General features: G+C 42.0%; 1 protein-coding gene across 3 annotated transcripts in view; it reads right to left on the bottom strand.

Moving 5' to 3' along the window:
• Nucleotides 1–19,669, bottom strand: part of TUB (TUB bipartite transcription factor) — a 154,655-nt gene extending 134,986 nt beyond the window's left edge. The window contains exon 1 of one of the 3 annotated variants that reach the window (XM_077321707.1): nt 19,358–19,669. In XM_077321707.1, coding sequence (XP_077177822.1) covers nt 19,358–19,413 — 56 coding nt within the window. In that variant the 5' untranslated portion in view covers nt 19,414–19,669. The remainder of the gene's footprint in view (nt 1–19,357) is intronic. The other 2 variants (XM_077321703.1, XM_077321705.1) reach the window with 2 other exon arrangements.
• Nucleotides 19,670–26,915: the final 7,246 nt, after the last annotated feature.

The raw sequence follows: 26,915 nt of genomic DNA, 5'->3' as shown, positions 1-26,915 counted from the left end.
CAAAAGCAAACCCGCGGCCTCCTCGAGGCTGTGGGTGTACTTTTGGGCCCATGGGGAAGGCTTCCTTCCCCCCTTCTCTCCAGGGAGGGTGAGAGAGGACTGACCTTTGGGAATTTTGGCATAGTGGTGACAGATGAGTTTTCCAGAGCCATGTCTTCAGATATGTGAAGGGAAAATCAGACTGGAGACTCTTGTTAGTGGGAGATTACATGGCAACCAATTCCTTTCATTTCTGCATCATTTCCCTTCTTGTGTGAATTAGGCCACAGACACTGAAATGTCTCCCTGCCCTAATACACATGGGGTAGTCAAAGTATACAGGTGTCCACCCTGCACCTTCTGTCTCCATTTTTTCACAGTTGATAAAATGTTACGTGCCCACATGCTTTTTTCATGGTTGCTCCTTGGAAGAAGAATTGGATTTTTGTACCCTGTTGTTTACTACCCAGGGAGTCTCAAAGTGGTTTACAAATACCTTTTCCATTCGTCTCCCCACAATAGACAACCTGTGGGAATTTGTGGGGCTGTGAGAGGTCTGAAGGAACTGGGAATGGGCTGCAGTGACCCAGCAGGCCTCAGGTGTCTCAAAGCATTTTCTAATCGTTTGCCCTTCCTCTCCCCATAGCAGACTCTCTATGAGGGAGGTGGGGTAGAGAGCCACACATGGAAGCTGGCAACCCTAAGAGGAAGTCTCTCTGTGCACAGCAGTCTTCACCTTAGTAAGGTTTTTATACTGTTTCTTTATTTGCCAGGCCAAGGTTAAAAAAAGTCACTTCAGTTCCCATGTCTCTCCAGCCATTTACATTTTCACCATTTACAGTTTCAGGCTATAAATATTTATTTAGAACTTCCTGCACTTTCCAGGCTCACAGGACTGCCTGTCTGCACCCCAGAATACAAACAATTCCTGGTAAGGGCTGGCCATAACCCATAGCCCAGGAGGGACACATCTGCACAACTGCAGGCAAAAATGGCTCCTTTGACGGCTGGACTCTGAGGCATTGTACGATTTTGAAGTCCCACCTCCAAACCTCCAGGAATATTTCCAACCCATTTAAAAATGCAATAAAATTATTTTAATGAGAGAAAAATAAGGAATTTTAGAAAGACGCCTAATCTTATACATCAAATTAATATCCATTACACTATTTTAATATATGAAATCTTTAAAATCACATTTTCCCCTCTACTTTCAATTTTTCCCCTTCCTCAAATCCATACATCATCATTTGGACTAACACTATTAAAGCAAACAGGAGAAGCAGGGATGAAAACTGGTTGAAGTGCTGAAGGCAGCAAAGTACATTTCTTTATCAAGCAGAGATAAAGCAGAACCACATCAACAGGCAGCATGCCTGTATGCCACTAGAGGGCAATATATCTTGAAACCTGTAGCAAGCCCAGAGATTCCCAATTAAAATGCAATTTTGCAGCTTTATTAACATCAAAGGCTATATTTCTCCTTCCACTTTCTAAACTTTCCTTAAACCAGTGCAGGATTTAAACTGATGCCTGAAAAAGATCCTTAATATATTCTGGAAATGCTTGCAAATGTCAGGTTATCTTATTGAGAAACTGAAAATGTCACTGATGGCTCTGCAAACCTTTTGAGCCTGCAGGCACATTGAGAATTCTGACATGGGCACAACAACAAAATGGCTGTCACAAAATGGCTGCCACAGTTGGTGGACGCAGCCACAAACTTATTTTCACAGCTTAATGTGAGTAACAAAGTATGGATCCTTGTACCACCTGGTAGCTGCTACCAAAGCACCATTTAAAAAATCTGCACAGCCAAGGCTTCCAGGTTCCTGGTTGCAAGTTTTCCCTCTTATTTTTGCCCTGTTTTAAAGTGACAGCACTCCAGAAGCAGAGATTTGCCTCTTGGATTTATTTCTCCCTCCTTGTTCACTGTGAGGCTGCTGTCTTCACCCCCCCCCCCCCCCGGTTCAGGAAAAGAAAGAGCCTCCTGCTATGCTTCTGAGCTTTCCCAATCCAGTGCAGAATACTCTCTGTTTAAATTTGGGGGGAGGGGGAGGAAGACCCAGGTTCAAATCGATCTGAATTCAGCTGGATCGACAAAGGGGGGAAAAAGTAAGTGCAGAATCAGCCCAGGAAAAGCAACTATGTGACTAATTAATTAATTCATACTGTAGCAGTTTTAACTTGCTCATGAAAAGGGTTCTTTTATTCTTACAATAGTGTGTATGTGCATTTTGAATAAAATTTTGTTGGACTCAAGTTCTGTTTTGCTACTTCAGACCAACACGTCTACCCACCTAAATCTTCTCCTAGATATACTTTTCATTTCTTCAAACCTTTAAATTCAGATACATTTGCAGTGACATACATCTTTCCCAGTCCTTTGAAATCAGTGGCCTTAGAAGACTATGACTCTGATTAGGTTTGACCTCTAAGTCAGTGCTTTTGTTCGGAGCACTTGTAAGCCCACAGCTCCAGTATGTGTTTAGCAGATAACCTGAGAAGATGGGAGCCATGTCAGCATTGCCTGGATAATCATTATATATGAAGGAAAGGGTGGTGACCAATTTTCCAATCTATTAGACTCAAACACTCCTTCGTCAGCATTAATCAGGCATGATTCCTCCTTAGCCACAACTTAAACTGTGAAGTAATTGCCAGGAACTCTTACTTGGCCTTCAGATTTTGGGTTGCACATAAAGGTGTAAATTGTTCATCACTGCAAAAAGGCTTTCTTGGGTGCCCCATCAGCACAATTAGAGAAAGCAATTAAAACATTTCATTTTTTAAAATTACAAAGGTATCTCTAAAATGCTTGAGATTTTCAGCAGAGAGCTCTCTCAGAGACAGATTTTTCACTTGTATTAATGGCTTGTACAGTTCCTAATTTATGAATATAAACTAGGGGCAAATCCCGTTGTATCCAAGAATACAACGGGCGCTAGAGCTTGCCAGTGGGAAGAGGAAGAGGAGGAGTTGTCCAATCTGTAAGGGCATGGGGTTGAATGTGTGTGTTGTGTGGGAGGTTGTGGTGGCATGGTGGAAAATGAGGGTATGGGTATGGAGATATGGGTGTCAAGAACCTGTGGTTTGGAATGTTCGTTGAGTGTGGGAGAGGACTGACTTTTGGGAATTTTGGCATAGTGGTTATAGCTGAGCTTTCCAGAGCCATGTCCTCAGATATGTGAAGGGAAAATCAGATTGGAGACTCTTCTTAGGGGAAGATTACATGGCAACCAATTCTTCCCAGTTCTGCATCATTTCCCTTCTTGTGTAAATTAGGCCACATTCACTGAAATGCCCCTCTGCCCTAATACACATGGGGTAGTCACAGTACAAAGGTGTCCACCCTGTTCCTTCTTTTCCATTTTTTCACTGTTGATAAAATGTTATGTGCCCACATGCTTCTTTCATGGTTGTTCCTTAGAATAATGGATTTTTGTACCCTATTGCTTACTACCCAAAGGAGTCTCTAAGCGGTTTACAAACACCTTTTCCATTTGTCTCTCCACAATAGTCAACCTGTGAGGTATGTGGGGTTGTGAGAGATCTGAGAGAACTGGGAATGGGCCGCAGTGACCCAGCAGGCCTCAGGTGTCTCAAAGCATTTTCCAATCGTCTTCCCTTTCTCTCCCCATAGCAGACTCCACATGAGGGAGGTGGGGTAGCGAGACTCACAGGGAAGCTGGCAACCCTAAGAGGAAGACTGTCTGTGCACAGCAGTCTTGACCTTAGTAAGGTTTTTTTATACTGTTTTTTTTTAATTTGCCAGGCCAAGGTTATTTGCTAGGCCAATAAGTAATTTTAGTTCCCATGTGTCTCCAGACATTTACTTGTTCTCTATTTACAGTTTTAGGCTGTAAATATTACTTAGATCTTCCTGCACTTTCCAGACTCACAGGACTGATGCTGGTCTGCCTATCTGCGCCCCAGAATACAAACAGTTGCTGGTAAAGGCTGACCATAATCCTTAGGCCAGGAGGGACACCCCTGCACCACTCCCTACCAACTGCAGGCAAAAATGGCTCCTTTGAAGGCTGGACTCTGGGGCATTGTACGATTTTGAAGTCCCACCTCCAAACCTCCAGGAATATTTCCAACCCAGGGGTATCTAACCTCCAGGTGGGGCCTGGAGAGCTCCTGGAATTACAGCTCACCTGCAGAGTATAAAGATCAGCTCCCCAGGCAGAAAGGGCTACTTTGGCCAGGGTTGTGGTAGAGAATTATTCTTCTGCAGAGTTGCAAAGAAGAAAGACACATGGCTTGGCTGTGTCTAACCTCCGGGCAGAGCAGTATTTTAAGTGAGAAGGGGCTTTTCTGTGGCCTCCCTGTCAGGCAACTGTTTGGCAGAAGGGGAAAGTCCCCCCCCTCAAAAGGAAGGCCCTCAGGCTCCCCCTTGCTCTGTGAAGGAAATTGCCTCCCTCCCCTCAGTCAGGGCCTGTCAGAGGTTCCTTCACAGCAGGCCTGAAGGGGGGGGGAGCACTCTGCAGCCTCCCGCCAGCTCTGTCAGGGTTCTGAGGCAATTTGCAGTTGGACATGACAGTTAGGACAGCCTTGGGGCAAAAAGGGCTGGCACAGCCTCTGTTCTCATCCCCCTTGGCAGCCCTGCTGACCTCCTCTCCCTGCGGTGGTCAGGAGCAGACTGGCAGCCAGACTGGGCTGGGTGAATGGAATTTTGGTCTGTCCTGGTGAGGGGCCAATGGAAAGGCGCTTCGCGCATCTCCCCATTGGCTGCTTGGCCATTGAGTGGCACTTGGAGGGGCTCCTGATTCGCCCCTCCGAGTTTTTATTATGGACAGAGCCCACCCTAACTCCTCCCCAATAGCTCTTAGGGCTTTATTTAACCACAGGTGCGGTTAAAGATGTTTCATTTCCCTGGAATCATGCCTGGAAGACTGGCATCAGGCAGTCTTAAAATGACAATACCCAATGAAATTACTAAATAGATTTAAAAGGCCAGATCGGTATTCAGAAGCTGCCTAATATAGACAAGCCTAGCAGAGAAAGTGACAGAATACATCAATTAAAGTTCTCTGCTAAAACTGCTCCAGCATACCATCTATTTGATTAAATGAAAAAATGAGGTAGAAAAGCCTAATCAATTTTTTGTGTGTGTGTTACCTCTTTTCCCCTCTTACCTTTACCTTCACTGCTGTGGGCTGCTGTCACAATGCCTGCTAGCCAGGTGAGAGCACAGAAGGTCCTCCTGGGCCCCCTCCACACACACACCTTGGACACTATTACTGGACCATCCATAGGGTGCTGAATATTCTCAGGGCACACCAAGTAGCTGACATTTCTTGGTAAGGCAGGGCTGCAATCTTTCCAGGTGGAAATGGGGAGCAGAGGGGATTTAAGCCCCCTCCCCTGCACACCTTGTTCCTGAGCTAATAGAACCCTAAGGTACCTTTCTTTGCCTGGGACTATTTCAGGTCAGAAAGATGGCACTGAGAAACAACTCAACTCTTTCTCTGATCACTGTGATTCCAACTTGAATTATCCTTTCCCAGTTGCCTCAAAAATGAGTTTCACACATTGCTTGGAGGACTCACTATTGCATATAGGTGTTTGGTCCTGATAGCAGCTGTCTCTATGTTTGCAGAGTTTTGCTCATTGTAAAATCAGGTAAGAACTCCTTTAAGTTGCCCCTCACCTTGAGTGGACTAAAGCTGAATTTTTAGATTCTAAAGAGTGTGCCATAAATCAAAGACATAGGTGAACCAATCTCTCAAACTGAGAGTGTGGTACAAGTGGTAAACAGTATATGTGTGGTGGCAGCATTTGCCCTTTAAAAGTTCCAAAACACTCTTTGTAACATGATGATTTTGAGGAGTATCAAGAGGGCTTCAGAGCTCCCAAATAAATAATCTTTTTTATAGCCTGGTGCAGAAAACACACAATCAGTGCAATAATTTTCACTGGTGATTTACAGAAGAAGAAAGACTCAAAGGTAACAATGGCAATCCTCCTCCTATCACCCTCCATTTCTCCATACGACTTGTTGAGACAAGCAGACTGTCTCATTTTCATCCACAGTTTTCATCCACACAGTCATGCAGCATTGTTTCTAACATTGCTAGTATAGCATATCACCAAGATCTAAGTGGAGACAACATTGAAAGCCTTCCATTCACATTTTGCAGGATGGGACAAAGGTGATAAAGGGCAGTGAAGCACTCCCATGTTTCCCTGCCCATCACCCCAAACAAATCATCTCTCCAGTTACCATGTTACACAGTTCCCTGGTGCATCAGAGTGTTGATACCTTAGTGTCATTCTGCACCCTTAGTGTCATTCTGCAAAGAGACCATTAGAACTAAGAGTTTGATACCAGCCACTGGGGATGGGCATAGATTGGAAAAAAGGCAAATCAGTTTGCTTTGTGTTGTGCGGTGGCCTCATACGGACCAAACCAAACATGTCTAGCAAGCTTACGATGCAACATAATAAAGGTGGATTTCCCAGCAAGGGACTTCATTTAACCCTCTGGTTTCACTTTCAATCCTGGAGGTAACCGTTGCAGGGATCACCAGGACCAGGTGATCCGAGGATAGATAGGGTGCTAGTAGCCTTACCTGGCAAAGAAAAATGCCAGGCAGGCTACTCTCAAGACCTGTGCCTCCATTGAAAGAGAGGAATCAAGGATCATACCCAGATTCCTGGCATGGGGCAAGATGTTGAGTTGCATCCTGGCCAAGTCAGGCAAGTTCACTTCCTGGTCAGCCTCCTTCCTTCGCAGCCACAGGGCCTCCACCTTGGAGGAGTTGAGTTTCAGGTGGCTCTGCTCTAGCCATCCTGAACAGCATGTCCTGAGCCCCTAACTGGCCCAAGTTCAGCCCAAATTTTAGCTCAGGAGCTGGTTTGTTCCTGTCCTTACCAGCCACCCCTCCTTCTATAAAGGTAAAGGTATCCCCTGTGCAAGCACCGAGTCATGTCTGACCCTTGGGGTGACGCCCTCTAGCGTTTTCATGGCAGACTCAATACGGGGTGGTTTGCCAGTGCCTTCCCCAGTCATTACCGTTTACCCCCCAGCAAGCTGGGTACTCATTTTATCGACCTCGGAAGGCTGGAAGGCTGAGTCAACCTTGAGCCGGCTGCTGGGATCGAACTCCCAGCCTCATGGGCAAAGCTTTCAGACGGCTGCCTTACCACTCTGCGCCACAAGAGGCTCTCCTTCTATAGAGAAACCATAAAGCAAGGTTGGCCCAACTGTGGCTCTCCAGATGTCCATGGACCACAGTTACCATGAGTGCCTGCATGGACATCTGGAGAGCCACAGTTAGGACACGTTTGCTGTAAAATATTGATAAAGAGTCAAGCCAGAGTTCAATCCTGGAGTGGCGCTTCAGAGCACATACATTGAGGCAATAAATAGGTTACATTATAGGATCATTCCAAACTCTCCTCTTCTGGAAGCTAATTAACAAAATGCTGGAAATATATAAATTATGCCTGCCTTAAAATTATATTGGAATCCAAAACCTGCCAAAAAAACAGAAACCACAGGTGTATTTTAGCCGTTTAAAAAGATGCTAGCATGTTTTTACATCTAAAACTATGATCTAATGTAATCCAAATCTTAGAATAGCTGACCTAGTTTACTTTCACTGCATTCCTGAAATATCTTGGGAAAAAGGAAGAGACTAAATTATCTTCTAGATTTTCAGAAGGTACAACGCGTGCATTTAGTTTAACCTGGATTCACTTTATAGTCTACATGCAGAGTACTGATACTGTTCAACAGTGAAATTTTAAGATTGCACATTGACCTTAAGAGTCTTCAGGTGAATATGCATCAATAACATCTTGATACAGCAGCTTCTAATAAAAGTATAATTATATGTTGGAGATGGATGCGTGGTTCATACTACTGCCTTGATCAAAATTCATACATATTAGGAACAAGTCACCTTTTAACTTATTTCAGTTTTTTTCCATGCCATAGTAATGCTTCACTGGCGATTTATAGTTCATTTAAAATATCAGAAGTGAACTCTTGTGCAATAAAGTCCAAAGCAATCCAACTCTCCTCACTGCCAGCAAATGCAATAGTAGCACCAGCAGCACCAGTCACCTCACTCCACCGTGCTCTAAATTAAATATCTAGTGTGTGACCTAATTCCTGGTTTCCTGGGAACCGTACCCTGCCCCCAGGAAAAATCCTATATAACTGTGATCTCATTGCTTTTCAGTCACTCACTCTGCTTGAGTGACCAAAATAAATATCACACATGTGCAAAAATAGCTAGTATATCATGGGCCACAATTAAATCACGGATCGTGTACATTTTTCTGTGTGACTGTATATACTTAGGCTGGCTGAACACGTAAGGTTGTTTAAATCTAAAAAGTAGTATTCAAGGTTAGAAAAATGACAGATGCTGACTTCAGAGACTCTTGGGTTAGACTTCCTAAATGCATAACAGCAGGCCGTGGGTGTGAGTGTCACCAAGTCTCACACTGAAAGACTGATTCAATGGGCTGATGAAAACAAAGGTTGGATGCTATGCCAACTACATCATTCCCTTGTGCACCACAGAGGATAGAAATGATGATGATGTCAACTACAAAAATGGATTATAATCCAGCCTGCCAAAGACATCACTATGGTGAAACAACCCCCCCCCCCAGAGTTTACAAGATAAAAATCTATACAGGTTGCAAGGTAAATAGTAAAATTGCCTTCAGTGATTGCTCAAAAGTTAAACTAAATCTAGTGAAGCAACAGGTTGCAGAACAAGTTTTTCCATCTAGTTTATAGGCTCCAGGGTGGCAGGATGTCAATTCTTACACTGATAGGGTTAGCTAGAAGAACAAAATATCCTTCCCTGAGGCCCAAAAAGCTGTAGATTTTATGGAACATTCTAGGAAGTGGCTGGTAATTTTCTTCTGGGGTGGATGGGAAGGGTCTTGCAGGCTATCTAGGTAGATCTGTCTTTTTAGTGAGAAAAAGAAGATAGAAGTGAATCATACTTCAAGGAGGTTGATAAAATGGTGGAGAAGATGGACACATGAACAGAGCCTGAACAGAAATCCAAAATATTTGGGCACTCTGCATACATCCTCATTCACCATCAAAATAGGGTAAATTTTAGACCAAGGATGTGAGGACAAGAGTACTACTAATTTATTTTTCTTTGCTCAAACATTGTTAGTTGATTTTTTGCTCAATTATGTATTTTTCATAACCTCTGAAATAAAAGTAAAGATATTTTCCCTTTTCTGAATTGGTGCCATGGTGGACCCATAGAAAAGCCTCAGCTCACACTTGCCTAGCTAAAAAGAGAAATTAGGAGGATACCTGCCTGAAATACTCTAATGAGATTTACAGGGTTTCCCCTACATTCATAGAAATTAAAGGGTGATTCTTAAGTTGAAGGAAAGTGTCTTAAGACAGTGGTCTCCAACCTTTTTATCACCGGGGACCACTCAACGCCGGGGACCACTCACTGGGGACCACTCAATGCCTTTTACTGAGGCCCGGTGGGGGGGGGTAGTTTACTCCTCTACTCTCAACCACTGCCCTAACGCTCTCTGATCGCTATGGTAATGTTTAAACATCCCTTCAAAATAAGATACAGACATGCCACAACAATGAAGTGTGTTGTAAAGGGCTGGGGTGATGAAGTAAAGGGGGGGAAGAAGGCGTCCTTCAGGGCCCACCTCCAATTAGTCGAAGGACCACATGTGGTCCGCGGCCCACAGGTTGGGGATCGCTATCTTAAGAGACAGGAAACAAAGTGGCTGGGTTGCAGATTACTAGACAAGTATGTCTCTAATTTGCAGCCTGCTCGTGACAGCAGAAACTCATTGTGTGTATGTTAAGAAGCAGTAGTGGAATAACAGAAAGTGATGAACAATTCCCTGACTTGAAATTTGGCCCAGTTGAATAAATTCCATGGACTCCATGGTAGAATCTGGTTACCTGCAATTAACAATTTCAATGAATGCATCCAATACCTGTTCTGGGCATAATTTTAGAAGGCATGATGAACATATGCCAAAAGTTGTGGGGGGTGGGGGGTAACACTGCCAAATGCTATATCTACATCCATTGGTAAGATAAATCTAAAACTAGCTATAACAAAAGGACATAGATACTTCTGAAATCTCAAGTACCAGGTTTCCTCTAAATTTGAACTCAGAAAAAAACGGTATAACAAAGCAAAATAATGTAGTAATCCTCTCTGTATTATTAGTAAAAATCCAAATAAAGAGACAATCGTAAAGAGTCAATCAAAACGGGACCCTGGGTTAAATAACCAGCTTTCTGTCTATCTTCATCAGTGGTTGGTCTTCCAAAGTAGTTATGTTATAATGATAGTAATATGCATCACATTGGCAAATGCTGATCACAGCCTTTTCTAAATTTGACCTCAAGTCTGAATAAATGATGGGAATTTTATCAGCAAGAAACCTCACAAATATACTGTAACAAAAAATATCACCAACATCATTTTAACTGCATAATGTAATTGGCTGGCTCAAAAACAGCCATTGTGGGGGGGGGAAGCCTTCCCAGGGCCCGGGGAGTGTGGTTGCCGGCTCGCAGAGCCGCCGCTCCCACTCCCCGGCCCCTGGGAACGCTTTCTTCTGGGGGGGGTTGGAAAGCAGGTGCGCCTGCTGCTTTCCCTGGGTGCAGCGGCATGGGGCAACCCTCCTCCCTGGTGGCCATCCCCATCCCCGGCCGAAGTCCATCGACGCGGCATCCCTGCTCTTTTCCCGGCGGAGACAACTCACCAGTCGGAGGCCGCAGCAGTGAGGACGGCTGCCTGGGATGACTGGGGAGTCGGCAGCTCACTGTTCGTAGGATGGGCTAAGTAGCCAATGGGGAGACACGCTTTACGCACCTCCCCATTGGCCACTTGGCCCTGGAGGGCCACTCGGCCCTGGAGGTCCACTTGGAGGAGCCAATCAGGAGCCGCGATTAGTTCCTCCGAGTTTTTATCATGGACAGTTCCCGCCCACTCTCCTCCCACTTAGCCCTTAGCCTTTTATTTATACCGCGCTGCTGGAGCGGTGTAAAGATGTTAAATGAAACATGTTGTGATTGGTACTAACCTTTATAAAAAATGTGGAATATAGGCCCCTCTTGATCTTGAGGCCCTAGGCTGAAGCCTAGTTAGCCTATAGGAAAATCCGGCTCTGCACCCTCCCCTGGCTGTGTCTGCAAATCTCCAGGAATTTCCCAAATCTCCAGGAATCCAGGGGTTTCAACCCTAGAGTAGTTACTCTCATAAGATTTATTTGTGCTTTTAACACAAATTTTTCCTTTTCACACTATGCATAAATAGTCTGTTGATGTGTTCTGGAGTTTTACTCTTGCACATTTGAAATGATTAAGTCGTGAAAAGCAAACTTAATAGTTCTCAAGTTTTCTTTGCTGGTGACATTCAAATAAAATGCTTTTGCCCCCCCCCCCCCCCACTACACACACACACCTGTCCACTTTTGTTTGGTTTGTAGAATAAAAAAAGACAAGGAAGAGGCCATTGGGGATGCAGACACACAGGCTAGGAGAGGGGATCCCATCAGCTAACAGAAGTTATTTCATCAGCATGCTTGGAGGTGCTGATGGGGAAGACATTTTTTCTAGCAAGTTAATTCATACAGAAAGAGAGTTTTGTGGTATAAATTAAGGCAGCAGCTAAATCCCCCTGGTAATAGTCAAGGTTCTATTTACTTCACTGGGTTATAGAAACAGGCACAGATTTTCACTATGATCTCTGTTTCTCGATCAAAAATAATGATTTATCTTAAAGTAGATCTATTGACAGGAAGGTTCAAGAGGGTTCCAAAAATTTTGCCAAAGAAGGACAAATAATTCCCGTAATGAATCAATACCTATTTAAATTAAAGAAATGTTCTTGGGAGATTATGTAACAGAGGAAAAACTGAAAAAAGAAATGGTGTTTGCCTGATTGTACTCTAGGGGCCCAAAAGACAAAGTCCTCATTAAAAGATAACTCTACTGGGATGTGATTGTGACAGAGGTATCGAATGGCCTGAAGATTATTTCTTTATACTGGTATGACTGAAAGCCTTGTAACAGTCGGTGTTACTGTATTTACTTGAAAGGAAAATTACCCTGATTGAAAGTCTCTTCCAGCCAAGTTACAGACAAAAACATTATGGGTCATAACTCTAACTTAAATGTGGATGCAAGTTGGACCATTAATTTATTTATTATTGTGTTTAAGTAAACACAGTAGCCCCTTCTGCAATGTCCATTAAAGGTCATATCTGTAAACCCCCCGAAATTAAATATAATCATTTAAAAACAGGCATCCATAGCAATGCCTTATTCCATAATATTTCACTATTTTCTTTTTAAAGTATTCATTTTGTTCATACACAGTACACTTGGGGCCTATTTTTGTTTCATTCTTCGATAGAAGCAAAGATCAAAGATCCATTGCTGTAAATCTGTTTCCTCCTCCCCCTTGCTATCCAAGACAAGTGGGCATCATGTTATTTATCTTTGAATGGGAAGTTGCAAGACTATTGCATCCTGGAGTCTAGGCTGTCAGCCTTTTTAATGGCTACTAACCAGATCCTCTATTCACATTATGTTTGGGCACTGTACACAGAAGGAAATAATATGATCGTTCAGTGCAGCAGAAGGAAAAAGGCAAGGAGAGATTTCCAGGAATAAGGGAAAATAATAGATGTGTACCCTTCCATCTCTGGATATTGTACTATCATGATGCTGCTGCAGTCATTTGCTATGGAATTGTTTTGTCTACACAGATAAATTCAGTGGTAGATGATTGTTTTGGAACCATGGCTGGCCAAAATCTAACTATGTATTGATGTGGACTCAATGAATGGTGTCGCTTTTCAATATGTGCCAGAGTGTCAGAAAAAGAGGTTTTTACCTGAATAACTGGTCATTTTCTTCATCTCATGCTTCTCCTGCAATTTTCCATAGGGCAATAAACAACCTTCCCCTCCAGGTCAACAGGAAGTGATTCCTATTTGCCATAGGCTATCAAGGGATTCAAACACCAGAGCTACCTGTGCTTCAATAAGCATATAGTGACAGAACTGGACACGATCCAGAGAAGCCCAAAATACTGTGAATTCAAGTGATACTTAACAACTTACCAATCTCTGATGGCGATGTATATGTGAATTAAAGGTCATTCATGCTATTCAAGCATCAGATGAATTGCATTTAGCCAGTGAACATTTAGATAACGCGTTCATATATCCTGCACAGACAGACTAAACAGACAGACTGAACTAATTATGCCAATTAGAGAAACTACCCTTCAGTTTGCTTCCAGTGTTGTGCACTATTATGGAACACATTGTTTTGCCTGGCTGCAGTGTTGGAAAACAGCCTTTTAAGAAGTTCCTATGGTAGACTGGGGGCCATCAATGTAACATTAATAATTAAAAAGAGTACTTACACCATCATTAAAAGAAAAAGTAATCTACCTGACACAGTAGATAGAATATCTTGGTGGACATCCAGAAGTGAGATAGATAGAAGTAAATTCATTCCCAATTCCAATACTGTGCACCAATTTGCTCCCTGAAAATTCTGCACTGGTCATCCATGTTTAGAGGCACAATTCAAAGTGATGGCCTAGCAATGCCATATTTAGCAGAATTAAAACAGTTTAAATCCACTGAAGTCATTTGGTTCAAAAGGATGCAACTCTGTTTAGGATTGCACGGTGAGCAGCTTGGAGCTGGCATAATTTCCATATTGTCCAGTTCGCCCACTAAGGTCTTCATCCCAAACCATAATCTATGTGCCCCTCCTTGCAGAGATAAAGTGTATGGAGACCAGAGGCACTTCATTGCTGTTAGAACGTCTTCCCCCTTAGTAGAAGAGTTGGTTCTTATGTCCCACTTTTCTCTGCCCAAAGGAGTCTCAAAGCACTTTCATTCGCCTTCCCTTTCCTCTCCTCACAACAGACACCCTCTGAGGTAGATGAGGCTGAGAGAGCCCTGATATTATCTTTCCCAGGAACCTTGGGCACTGGCAAAACTCCAGGCAAAGACAAGGAGTCTTCACACCCAAACCATTTGGCACTGGGAGGGACATTGGGCAAGGGATAGATAAGGGATAGCTTAGTTAGGATTTTCAGTCTTGGCAAAGACCCCATGATGATGAATTTGCTGTTCTTTCAATAAAAAGATTTTCCACAAATGAAGTCTGCTTATTGGGAGTAATCAATAGGACATCACAGATTCCTTCATCTATGATCCTTGAGTCATCACAGTTCACATCACCATGTCTGACTCCAGTGACAGGGATGGACACCAAGGACAGCTCCAAGGACTCCAGGCGGAGACCAGGGTGAGATGGTAGTGCCTAAGAACAAGGGGAGCCAGGGAACTATGGGCACCTGCCTGGAGACCACCATGTTGATAGTGAGCAGCCCATCTTGGAAGGAGGGGATACTTCAAGGCAGAGAGCCAACATGAATCCATGGGTGAGGCTGTGACAGAAGAACTACAACTAGTATGCATACCCCACATATGATGAGCACATGGTGTTCCCACAGGATCCACGAGCATGAGACAGTGTACCTCCAGTGGGAGATGGAAGAGCTTAAGGACACGAACCTCACAACACTAAGATAAATGTTATCCATCATGAGTTCAGTAAATTCCCTGTTTTGGATCTTGCTGGGAACTGCAAAAATGATATGTGTAGGTGTCTAGTACTTGACAGCTGCAGTACATGACTGTGGGGAACTCAGCTTGATGGGGAGCCTGTTGTGTAGGCCACTATTGTCTTCATTCACTGTTTTCTGCTACTGAGATTCAGCCAAAATTGACAAGTATAACGTTACAATTGCTGCATTTAATCAAAGGTAAAACTGATGGTTACTGGTTTAAACAATGCAGACAAACACTAGAAAAACACCTGTGAAAAATGCTTCTAGACCATTCAAATTTAATGTATGTGTTGAAGAATGAATTCTACTGGAATAGAAAATTAAGAGCAATTGCAGTACAGCAGCTACTTTCTGTGCCTGGCTTTGGCAGCCTCTGTACCTTACCAGAAGGGAACATTGTTTCAGGAAATGACTGCGTATTCACAAAACAATCTGTTTCTCTTTGGCTTGCCTCCTTTTAATATGTTTTGAGAATGGCCTACAACTCGAGGGGCAGCACAACCCCCTGCTCAATGACAACCCCTGGAACCGGAAAAGATGTGCTTGGCAGTTGTGATGCACTTGTATTTAATGAATGTTGTTAGCCGCCATGTGCTATCTGCTTAGGAGCAGGAGCCTAGGGAGGAAGAGGAAGAAGGAGAAAAAGAAGAAGAAGAGTTGGTTCTTATAGGCCGCTTTTCTCTACCCAAAGGAGTCTCAAAGCGGCTTACAGTCGCCTTCCCTTTCCTCTCCCCACAACAGACACCCTGTGAGGTGGGTGAGGCTGAGAGAACCCTGATGTCACTGCTCGGTCAGAACAGTTTTATCAGTGCCATGGTGAGCCCAAGGCCACCCAGCTGGCTGCATGTGGGGGAGTCCCTCCTGTGACTGATGCTTCTGTAGCCTCGTCTGACACATTTACTATGTACTTTGTAGATAAGAATTATTTTTCTTTGGATGCCACATCAAATGCAAAGCCTAACCTGGCTATGTCATTGGATTCTATTTCATTTCTTACCAAATTACAGAAAAAAGGTACACAGAGAGAGATTAGCATAATCATGTATTCTGAACTTGTCCTATCTCGTTATTTATCTCATAGCAAATGAAACTGCCTATATTTTGTGGGGGCAATTGTTAAATAAAACCTCATTAGATCTAGTAATATTTTTACACTAGATGATAAAAGCATGTGACTGTAACTCAGCACCAGGATTTCCTGAATTAGGAAATTATGGTGGGGTGGACATGAAATTGGGGTCACTATGGGTAGGCAGGTAGTTGTGAGTTCTTGCATTGTGCAGGGGGGTGACTAGATTACCATGGTGGTCCCTTCTAACTCCATGATCTATTATTATTATCATTACTAGGAATAAAGCCCATTTTAAAGGGGAATAAAATGGGCGCTAGGGCGGACGGGAGAAGGCGGACCTAGGTACCCCCCCCCCACCGGCAGGTCTTTCGGAGGCTTCTCCCGGCCGCTGGAGCGGCATGGCCGCATCTTCGACGTGGTGAGGCCGCTCCAGCGGCTGGGAGAAGGCAGCACAGCCCCGCAGAGGACTTACCGCATCGGCTGCCAGTCAGTCGATGTGGTGATTCCGTGGCCGGGCAAAGCAGGCAATGGGGAGCCTCGCTTTGTGCGGCTCCCCGTTGGCTGCTTGGAGCGAGATGGACACTCGGAGGGGCCAATCAGGAGCCGCTTTGCTGCTCCTGATTGGCCCCTCCGAGTTTTTATCCCGGACGGGGCCCGCCCTAACTCCTCCCACACAGCCCTTAGTCAATTATTTAGTCCGCGGTGTGCCGCACTGCAGGCAGGGCTTAAAGATTATCATTATTATCATTATTATCATTATTATTAAACAGCTTTCTACCCTGCCCTTCCTATGATGCTCAGGGAGGTTAATATTAGAGTGCCTGACCTGATCTAGGACTGAAATTGTTTTGATGGCCTTGTAGTAAAATATCTGATAGAGATATATGGGGAAGTACGACCCTATTGTTTCTACTGATAGTGCTGTTGACTGGATCTTTTGGGCCCTGTATGATAATTGCATTGGGTCCCAAACATCCTTTGGAGAGGTACAATTTGTGTCCTCAAAGGTTTTCTTAGTTATTTGGTTATTTGCATCTTTTTCAACTTTAGTATCTTTACCACCATTGGTCAACACCACACTCTGCTGAGCTGCCTAAGGTAATTTTCTGAATACAATAAAAATGTGAGACTAGGTGAATGTTGTTCTATCACAAATGGTGTATCCTGTGCAGTATATAGCCTGGGCATTATTTAACTAGAGAGCAGAACCTAAACTGCTTTCTCGGTGGCATTTTACTTCATATTTATGGGAAAGTTTTTAGAAGACCTGAGGAGAAGACCAGCAGAGTAATTAAAGTATGCCAAAACCCGAATTAGGGATTACGAATGGTCCAAATGCATTTGTTACTGCTTGTTACAAATACATTTAAGTTGTTTTGATGTTTTTCTTCTGGCTACCATTTTCTTTCTTCCTCTCTTCTAACTTAATATTAGCTCGCTAGGTGTGTTAATGGGATAGCTTATGCAAGCAACACAATACTACAATTGGGGGGGGGAGGAGTGTGAAGGAGAGTTAGGTGAGAGAGAAAAGGCAGAACCTAAGTTCTTTTAATATTTTTTCTGTTTCAGCTGGTGGGTATGTCATGCAAGGTGAATAATATATGTAATTGAAAAGTGAATAATAAGCTTAATAGAAACAGGTAATAAAAGGGCAATGAAGCAAGAACAGAGGAGTGTTCCATTGCTCAGAAACAACATAAATATTTGGTGACCTGAGTGTGTGTTTTTCTTCCGTAGTCTGGCTGCATTGAATGTGCTCCTTTGAAGTGAACATCAAGATTAGAGAATGTCTGGCACAGCCCTATTTAAGATCCCGATCAAGGGTCTTCAACTTGTTTTGTTGCTTGGGGGATAGGCTCCGTCTTCTCCAAGAGGGAGGAGTGGTCGGGTTCTGTAATAAAGGAGTCCTCTTACAGCTGTGAGGGCTTTGTGGTTATAAAGGACCTTCACTTGGACATAATGTGACATACAAACAAGTACTTTTACATACTACATTCAAAATCTGTGTAATATTAACATGTAGAATCACTGTTTCCTAGCATTAGAACATATTTTTGGTAGGCCATCTGAAACTAAACAGAATTGATTTGGAAACATGCATCTGGTCCATTGGCTGCTAACTGACCATTCCTGTAAGATTGATCAATTTAGGCGGACTTGAACAGCTAAATAGCTTCAATCTGATTATTAGCATAATAATACTTATAATAATACTTATAATAATAAGGCATAAAACAAAATGTGTTCTGAGCCCCTTACAGTTAGAACCGCTAGCAGAAAGAAGCTTCCAATATTACAGAGAATCAATCTATTTTAGAACTGCACTGGTTATAGGATGTATGTAGGAGGACAGTTTCAGTAAGCAAGAAACAACTCTGCACCATTTCTCAACCTTGCAGTAGCAACCATTAGGGAGATGAGATCACACATGGTTTAATATACTTTCTGCTACCTACTAAAATATAAAAGAACAAGAAGAATCTGAGAAATAACTCCTAACAGCTGCTGAATGCAAAAGGACACAAGATGCTGACCATGTCACAGCATTCCTTACTAATAAATTCTTTTTCATCAGGCACTATTGTGTTAGGAAACTGGACAAATGAATCCAATCCAATTCAACACTGTTGCTGGAAAAAAACCATTGTCAAGATTTCAGTCACTTTTCCGTGTCACCAGTTCATTGCAACTGTTGCAAACTTGCCATCTATCAAAAGGCAACAAGAACATCATAGGACAAGGCATAAGGGAACAAGATCACAGACAGATGTGCTAACATAGGGAAAACCCCAATGTCATAGACTTTTTCTGAAAAGTGTAAAATGTTAGCTGGGTGTTTTCTTTTGGCAGCAGAGTGATTGACATTCACTTCACTTTACCAGGCTTATTTTGCGGCTCACCACTTAAGAGGGATTTGTGTCACCTGTGCTAATTAGTCCTTAGCTTTTCATTTTTCCCCCCAGTTGATTTGTTAAAAGATTGTTATTTTGCAACAATAATGTTAGCAAAAGAATGTAAATGCAAAGCACTTCTTTAAAGAGATCCTAAAACTTAATAAAGATTCCCCTGCAGCTAATTGTGCAGCTCCAGGTTCACCCATGTTGTTGTAACAAAACAATGTTCCTGTTGTGGGAGGCAGGGATGAGTGAAATGATCAGATGTAGTATAATGACAACTCAAAGCAGCCTCACTGCCTGCCTTTTTCATCCCTGTGCTTCATGGGCATTTTATTTATTTTGCAATTTTCAGAAGAAAAGACAATACCTCCCCCCCAAATTGTCTATGGATTATCAAATGCTGAATTTCTCATTGAACTTCACAGCATCACATACAAGCTGAACTCAAGCATGCAGCATTTCCTGACACTTTGGCCTGAGGAAACTGACACTGTGGATTCAAAGACCAAAAAATAAGCACATTTCTAGGAACTTTCCCACTTCCAACGTAACAGCTGACTGGTGAGAACAGCTGGCTGTCATTGGGAACTGAGAGGTAAACAAACAAAATGTCACTTCAAGCTAACACCAAAGAATGAAGAAAAGCGCCTGTCTGTTTTCCTAAAGCCAAAGGTACAGAGTATTGCTATTAAGCAGGTAGCACTGCCTTGCATTATTCACCAATCAAATAAGGAAGGGGAAATGTTAACAGTTGTGATGCACGATACCTGTCGTAACTCCATCGACTGTAAGACATCGTCCTGTTGCCACCGACACCATCCATCCTCTGCAGCTCAGCACTTCTACTCCCTGCAGCCTCCCCGAATGTCTAATGAGAGGACAGCTGGAAGAGTCTTTAAAAAAATTAAAAAAGCAGAGACACCTGTCTGTGAAAGCCTAATCAGTTGGAAAGGTGCTTAGTGATAAAGGCAAGCACTGAAAGGTAGGACTGGGATTAAATACACAACAGCCAATTTAGCAGAGGTTTACAATTGAAGGAATGTACCACTCTCTGTTCAAGAGCAGGGGTCTCTTCCCATACTGTGATTCATATTTTCTTTACTAATATTTGGAATATAATTTCAGCTGTTTGTTTGGGGAAAGCTAGAGACAGATGGCAAAGAACAGGGGGATGCTACCATGCTTTAAAGCCATTCTAGGAATGTGCTACATATATTTGAAGGATGCGTCTCCTGCTACAGCAGTTTCTTTGTTATTTATTCTTGTTTCCACAGATACAGCTCCATCTTTTTACATCACTTTTCTCTGGCCAATAGCGTAATCCCTAGCTCTTTCAAACACTACCTTCAGACAGACGTGCCATAATAATGAGGTCCTCGGTGTACAGCTGAAACAAACCTCAAACCCCAATACACTTGTTCAGTGGTTTACCTTGATAAGGATCACTCTGGGGTTTTCATTAGCAGAACACTTCTAATACTGTTAAGATGAATATCCAAGGCTAAAAGAACTAAGCTGCTAAATGAGTAATGCAAAGCAGTTGGAACTCAGTGAAATCAGATCCAAACCAAAATGGAGATTTTATTTCTCAAAATCAACAGAAACCCCTTGCCTGTTTAACACCCTGCAGCCCCCTTTTGTTTCCCAAAGCATGAATGCATTTCAGTAAAGGCAAGTGCCTCCTGCTTCATAGTGTGGACATATTTTTTTGCAGATGATTGCTGTTTCCTTTCCTGTGAGCCATATTTTCCAAATATGTTTATAATTAACCAGAATTTAAAAATGATTGTGTTATTAGTACAGCTTTTAGGGATACTACCAACCACAGAAGAAATATGCATGACTATTTTTGGCCACTGGAAAACATTTTTGAAAGTGATGAACCAATATTTGTGCCACTAAGAGCAAGTCCTCACCAAGTATTGGTCTGAACATGCAACAGAACCTCCAGCCTTAGCAGTTTTGGACAAATCATTAGGTTATATCCTATAAATCCATTATCTTAATTGTGGAAAAATTGTCTGTCAGAAGGCTCCACTGGAAGAGTTTCCCATAAGAAGAAGTCTCATTGCAACAGAAGAAGGCTTCCCTGTAAGCAAAACAGATTCATGTAAGCCAACCAATTACCTCATAGCATAATCAACTTCACAAATTACAAGATTAATATGTCATACTTTCTTGAAGTCAGTAGGATATAATTCAAAGAAAAATATTTTGCAGGAAAAAAACAACAACAAAGTAAGGTAAGGTAAGATGCCATTAAGATGCCATGGACTCACTCAGCAGCAGTGCTTCCTAAGGTGTTGTTGTCAATGGTGTTTCATCAGACTGGAGAGAGGTGAGTAGCGGGGTACCTCAGGGCTCGGTGCTCAGCCCGGAACTTTTTAACATATTTATTAATGATCTAGATGAGGGGGTGGAGGGACTAATCAAGTTTGCAGATGACACCAAATTGGGAGAACTGGCAAATACTCCGGAAGATAGAGACAGAGTTCAACGAGATCTGAACACAATGGAAAAATGGGCAAACGAGAACAAGATGCAATTTAATAAAGATAAGTGTAAAGTTCTGCATCTGGGTCAGAAAAATGAAAAGCATGCCTACTGGATGGGGGATACGCTTCTAGGTAACACTGTATGTGAATGAGACCTTGAGGTACTTGTGGATTGTAAACTAAACATGAGCAGGCAGTGTGATGCAGCGGTAAAAAAGGCAAATGCCATTTTGGGCTGTATCAACAGGGGCATCACATCAAAATCACAAGATGTCATAGTCCCATTGTATACGGCACTGGTCAGACCACACCTGGAGTACTGTGTGCAGTTCTGGAGGCCTCACTTCAAGAAGGATGTAGATAAAATTGAAAGGGTACAGAGGAGAGTGACGAAGATGATCTGGGGCCAAGGGACCAAGCCCTATGAAGATAGGTTGAGGGACTTGGGAATGTTCAGCCTGGAGAAAAGGAGGTTGAGAGGGGACATGATAGCCCTCTTTAAGTATTTGAACGGTTGTCACTTGGAGGAGGGCAGGATGCTGTTTCTGTTGGCTGCAGAGGAGAGGACACACAGTAATGGGTTTAAACTTCAAGTACAACGATATAGGCTAGATATCAGGGAAAAAATTTCACAGTCAGAGTAGTTCAGCAGTGGAATAGGCTGCCTAAGGAGGTGGTGAGCTCCCCCTCACTGGCAGTCTTCAAGCAAAGGTTGGATACACACTTTTCTTGGATGCTTTAGGATGCGTTGAGCAGGGGGTTGGACTAGATGGCCTGTATGGCTCCTTCGAATTCTATGATTCTAAGATTCTATGATTCTATGTGTGTTGAACCAGCAGGGGCTAGAGAGAACAATCAGTTTCAAGTCTAAAGAAGATAAATAATACTGAAGGTATTCTAATCTCTAAGAGATTAGAATGATTTTGAACAATTGATTATTAAAGGAAAAGAGCATTTACTACTAGCTGGAAACAGAAGAAAAACAAATGAAAAAATGCATGATTAAATGGATGCAGAACCTTTAAAAGATATCTGTGCATCAATGGGAAATCTCCAAAGGCAATTTCTAACCACACCAGACCAGAGATCTCTGCACTCTTCAGAGCTAACTCCCTGTTTGACCAGGTAAGGAAATTCTCCCATCACTAGATTTATCCCCTTTCTTTGGCATGAATGAGTGTCTCTGTCTTAACTACCCACTTGTCCTTGAGAAAGCAAATAAAAATTACAAAGGAAAATGTTGGAAATATCAAGACATAGATGGAACTGTTATCCATCTGTGATGGATATGTAAAAATTCAAAATGACATTGGAAGGAAATACATGGAGAAATGCAGATTATATTAAACTTTAAATTTCCCATGGAAGCGAAGAGTATACTGCTAGTAATTTGCCAGAAATTTTTGAAGAGGTATTCAAATACATGTTGACGGTATCTTGAATTATCCATACAGCAAAATGGAAAGTAGAGATTTGTCCATGCTGAGAAGAATGGAAAAATATGCAATGATAGCAAAATTAACAACTTATTTGAGAAATAGATCAGATAAATTTGAGGAGACATAGAGTGTGTACTTCGCAAACAGGAGTCAAATTTAGAATGGGGAAGAGACTAAAATAGGGTATATAATTGTGTTTCAATAAAGAATAAAAATCATTTCTAAATGTAGCATATTGAATATAAATTTGTATAAGGGAGTAGGTTTTGAAGATAAATATTTTTGTACTATAAGAATACTTCTGTATTTTTATTATATTACCTATCTGCCAAAATAATAATACATAAAAATACATAGTATTGAGTATGCAGAAACAGTAAAGTTAATAATTCAAATAAAACAGATTCATTACAAAATTTGGAATTTGTTGTTGAATATGTGTGTATCCCAACAGAAGTTTTATAGTATTTTGTAAACAGTGACTCAAAAACCTTTCAATGTAATGCATTTTGTTATTTATTATCATCTTTTGATATAGATAATTATGATATGTGATCATTTTTCTATATTTTCTTTTTATCACTTTATTTTGTAAAACAATCTACCTTCATATATATATAATAAATGAATTTTGATTCAAGGCCAAGTCAGAAGCTGTTGACTATCTGGCCGCAGTCTTCTTCCTTCCTTATATGGAGGCTGTTGGGAAACTGAAGTAAAACAATAAATGCAGGGTAGCTAGGCAGCCTTAAGGGAGCTTTCATCCCAAAGCAATAGTAGGCAGAAGTGTTTCCCCTAATAACCCTTTCTAACTGGAAAACTGAGTTCAAATAAAAGGTACAGGGGAAAGATCATTTTGCACCATGCAGGAGGGCAGTAGGCCTTTTATTAGGTAGATTTTAGAATCTAAACATTGTAAAACATAATTCATATGTCAAGAATCAGCCACAGTTATATGAATATGAGACAGAAAAGATGTGATTATGTTTTTAAATCTCATTTTTTTAAAAAAACCTCCAATTATGGTTCTTTAAAAAGAGACAATATTCCAAATCAGTTCCACTGTCACAATTCTACATATCTGCCAATGTTCTCCAGCATTAATCTTGAGTCTCCTATTGTTTCTATGAAAATTTCACATACATATATTAACAAAATAAAAATTAAGGCATTTGTAATGCCCGTAGTACTAATATTTTATTCTCTGGGTCTTTTCAGTTAGCATGTAGATTCTTGGCCTCTCAGGCGCAAAACTCCATTTCTGATTTCACCACATTTTTTGTAAATGATAAAAACACTCAAAAGTTGATAAAAGCAACAGTTGGTTTTGTCCCTGACATTTTCAGCACAATGGATTCTGCACTCAAGGCACAGCAAAAAAATCTCAGCATTATGTTTGCTAAAAGGGAATGGTTATATAAGAACAAGAAATAGGTATCTAATGTACTAGCTCAGAGGTACTCAGTGACAAATCTGTTCTTTCTCACTTCTGAACACATACTTATAAATACCTTCTGAAGTAGGCTATTGCTTCCACCAAACTGAAATTTGTTATCCATGTATGAACTTCTTTTCCAGTGGTGAGTGCTTCTAAAGTTATATATAAGATTCACATCAGGATTGTTGCTCTGCTCATGTGGCTGAGCACATCTGACAGCTCTAATGGGTGTATGAGTCAGTGTGCAAACAGGCATTCCATGGGTGTTTGGAAACTACACAGAGCTTTGTAATATGGTCACAAATTATCTGCAAAACAGACTGAGAAAGTGTGCATAGGGTTGTCCCTATTCAATAGCACATGCCGAGGTTTGCACAAAAAATGTAAATGTTGTGCAAAGAGAATATCAGATCAAGTCTAAATGTATGCAGTCTGTACCTAGCAAACTTTACTTTCAATAAATTTACAACATTATTCATAACAAGGAGAAATCACATCCTTCTGTATAGAACAAAATGTAGCTACCACAGACAACAGATTTTTATGTATCATTAAAGGGCAGGACATTCTTATTATACTTCAACTGACATGGAGGGAAAGTCTCGGATGTCTACAAAAATTACAAAACGTTTGATACTCTCTTTGGGCACATGGGCTGTGAGTTGAAAAAGTGAGAGTAAAAACACATGGATAAGAACATAAGAAGAGCCCTGCTGTATCAGACCAGCGGTCCAGTCTAGCATCCTTTCTCATGTAGACCGATTATGCATGGCAGCATCCATGCTGGGCTGCTGGGTCCTTACAGTGGGGTGGCATGCCCCACCGCTTTCCACGTACGCAAAGGGGAGGGAATCCCCTGGCATACATGAACTGCCCCAGCATAAGCATACACATTCTGGGGCTGGGAGAGCCCGGTGCACTGCATGGTGGCAGCAACAGCAGGGGAGGTAGGGGGCATGGTGCCCCCAACACACATAGGCAGGGGAGCAGCATGCCACTCTCCCACCAAGGTGGGGGTGGCGGGACGCACCATCCAGCTCTGTGGCTCCACAGAGCTGACAGGGACATGCGGTGTCCCTGCAAGGACATTGTATATTTGGACCCGTCACTTCCATTGTACACAGGGCTGGCCCAGGAGGGCCACAGATGGCATCCACGGTATCGCGGGGAATGCAGGAGTTTCTACATTCATATACTGCAGGCCATCCGGGGCTCTGTGCCGGGCCAGAGCAGGGATGGTGGCAGTGTCATGCATAATCAGGGATTAGCTCCGCTGCCCTCTATCGCCACCCCGGACAACCCACCCCATGCATAATCATTGTCAGTGGCCAACAAGTTTCCTGAAGATCTGGAGCTTAAACTCTACTTGTTCATACTCCTCCCCAACTATCACAGATATCTGGATAGGACAGGGCAGATGACATGGTTTAAAACATTCAATCATAGAATAAAATCAGAATATAAACCATTAAAACATTTGTATGAGTTGTATCAGTTGTGGAGGGGGGAGGGTTCAGCTCTTTGTAGGGCAAATGTTCCCTCTATTTCAGCAGTGTTGATGTTCTGTTTGGGCCTCAATCATAGGCCTGGTGGAACAGCTCTGTTTTGCAGGCCCTGTGGAACTTGTTAAGGTTCCCTGAGGCCCTGATCACTTTCAGCAGAACATTCCACCAAGCCAGGGCCTAGCTGAGTCTTACTCCTAACTACTATACCAGATTGGAAGCCATTGTAATGTAGTATTTGGAGTATTGGACTAGGATCTGGGAGACTCAGGCTAAATCCCTACGTTGCCATGAAGGCTTGGTAGGTGTTCTCAGATCAGTCAAACACGCTCAGCATAGCCCACCTCACAGAGTTGAAGGAAAATAAAATAAATACCAAACTATAGTCTATTTTCAATGGTAATGCATTCTCTTCATTAGATCCTTAAATGTCTTCTTAGAATAGGTTTAAAAATTAGCTTTCTGGAGGAATCTACTGTTGGTTACTGCTTATTTTATTTTATTTGTTTATCTAGACTATGTAATTTTATCAATTAATTATAATTATGAATTACCCTTGTTCTCATGATGTTTTATATACCATTAAAGGTTTTTTGAATTTGAATCTGAATTTAGCTTTCTGTACAAAATGTCATTGTTGGCATTTTCAAGTAGCTAGATAAAATACTATCCTTAAACTTTTTGTATTCTGAGATAAGCATACATATTTTTGATGTGTCAAAGCTAAAATGTTGCTTGTTGTCAATGCTGCATGAAAAAAATGTAGTCACAACATTGCTTGTGACAATACATGATGCCAGTCTTTTCATTTGTGATCAATTCTTGCTTGTTGAAATTGAAAAAGGTGCACTTAATACAATTGAGCCATTCAGTAACCTCCATTTGTATTGTGAAGAGCTGGTTATGGAATACACAAGTACTGAAAAGCACTTGCTATTATCCCAAAAGTACAGGGCTTCCAGAAAATATCAGCCAATTGTAGCCGAAATTTGTCCTCTCTCAACTAGTGTTTATTGTATTATCTAATAAAACCCTTAAATCATCAGTGGCATATTTAAAACAGTAACCTATTTATGAAAGCATACATTTGAGAAGCTACCACAATGGCCTAATAGGCTGTGCCACTGACCCATACATATCAGCCATTTCCTTGGTTACTCCCTCACTTGTCCCAAGGGTCCATGGCACTGAAAATTGGTTTGGCCATTAAATCTACTAAACCCAGGTTCAGATTAAGTTTGTTGCCCTAAGGAAAGAATAGCTGTAAACTCTCTCTCTCTCTCGTTCATTTCTGTTGTATGTTAAATAGAAGTATGAACATCTACCCATCCTTGCATCAAAACAATTTTCAGCACAGCAGCACTGTGCCAATATCAATTCTCAAGTGCTTTTAGTGTGAATAATACAGATGAGATGCACATTACCGAAGTCTCAAATATCTGCACTGAGAT

This window comes from Paroedura picta, chromosome 2, assembly GCF_049243985.1.
Source record: "Paroedura picta isolate Pp20150507F chromosome 2, Ppicta_v3.0, whole genome shotgun sequence".
Classification (NCBI taxonomy): Eukaryota; Metazoa; Chordata; class Lepidosauria; order Squamata; family Gekkonidae; genus Paroedura; species Paroedura picta.
This window is presented reverse-complemented; position numbering and strand designations above follow the sequence as displayed.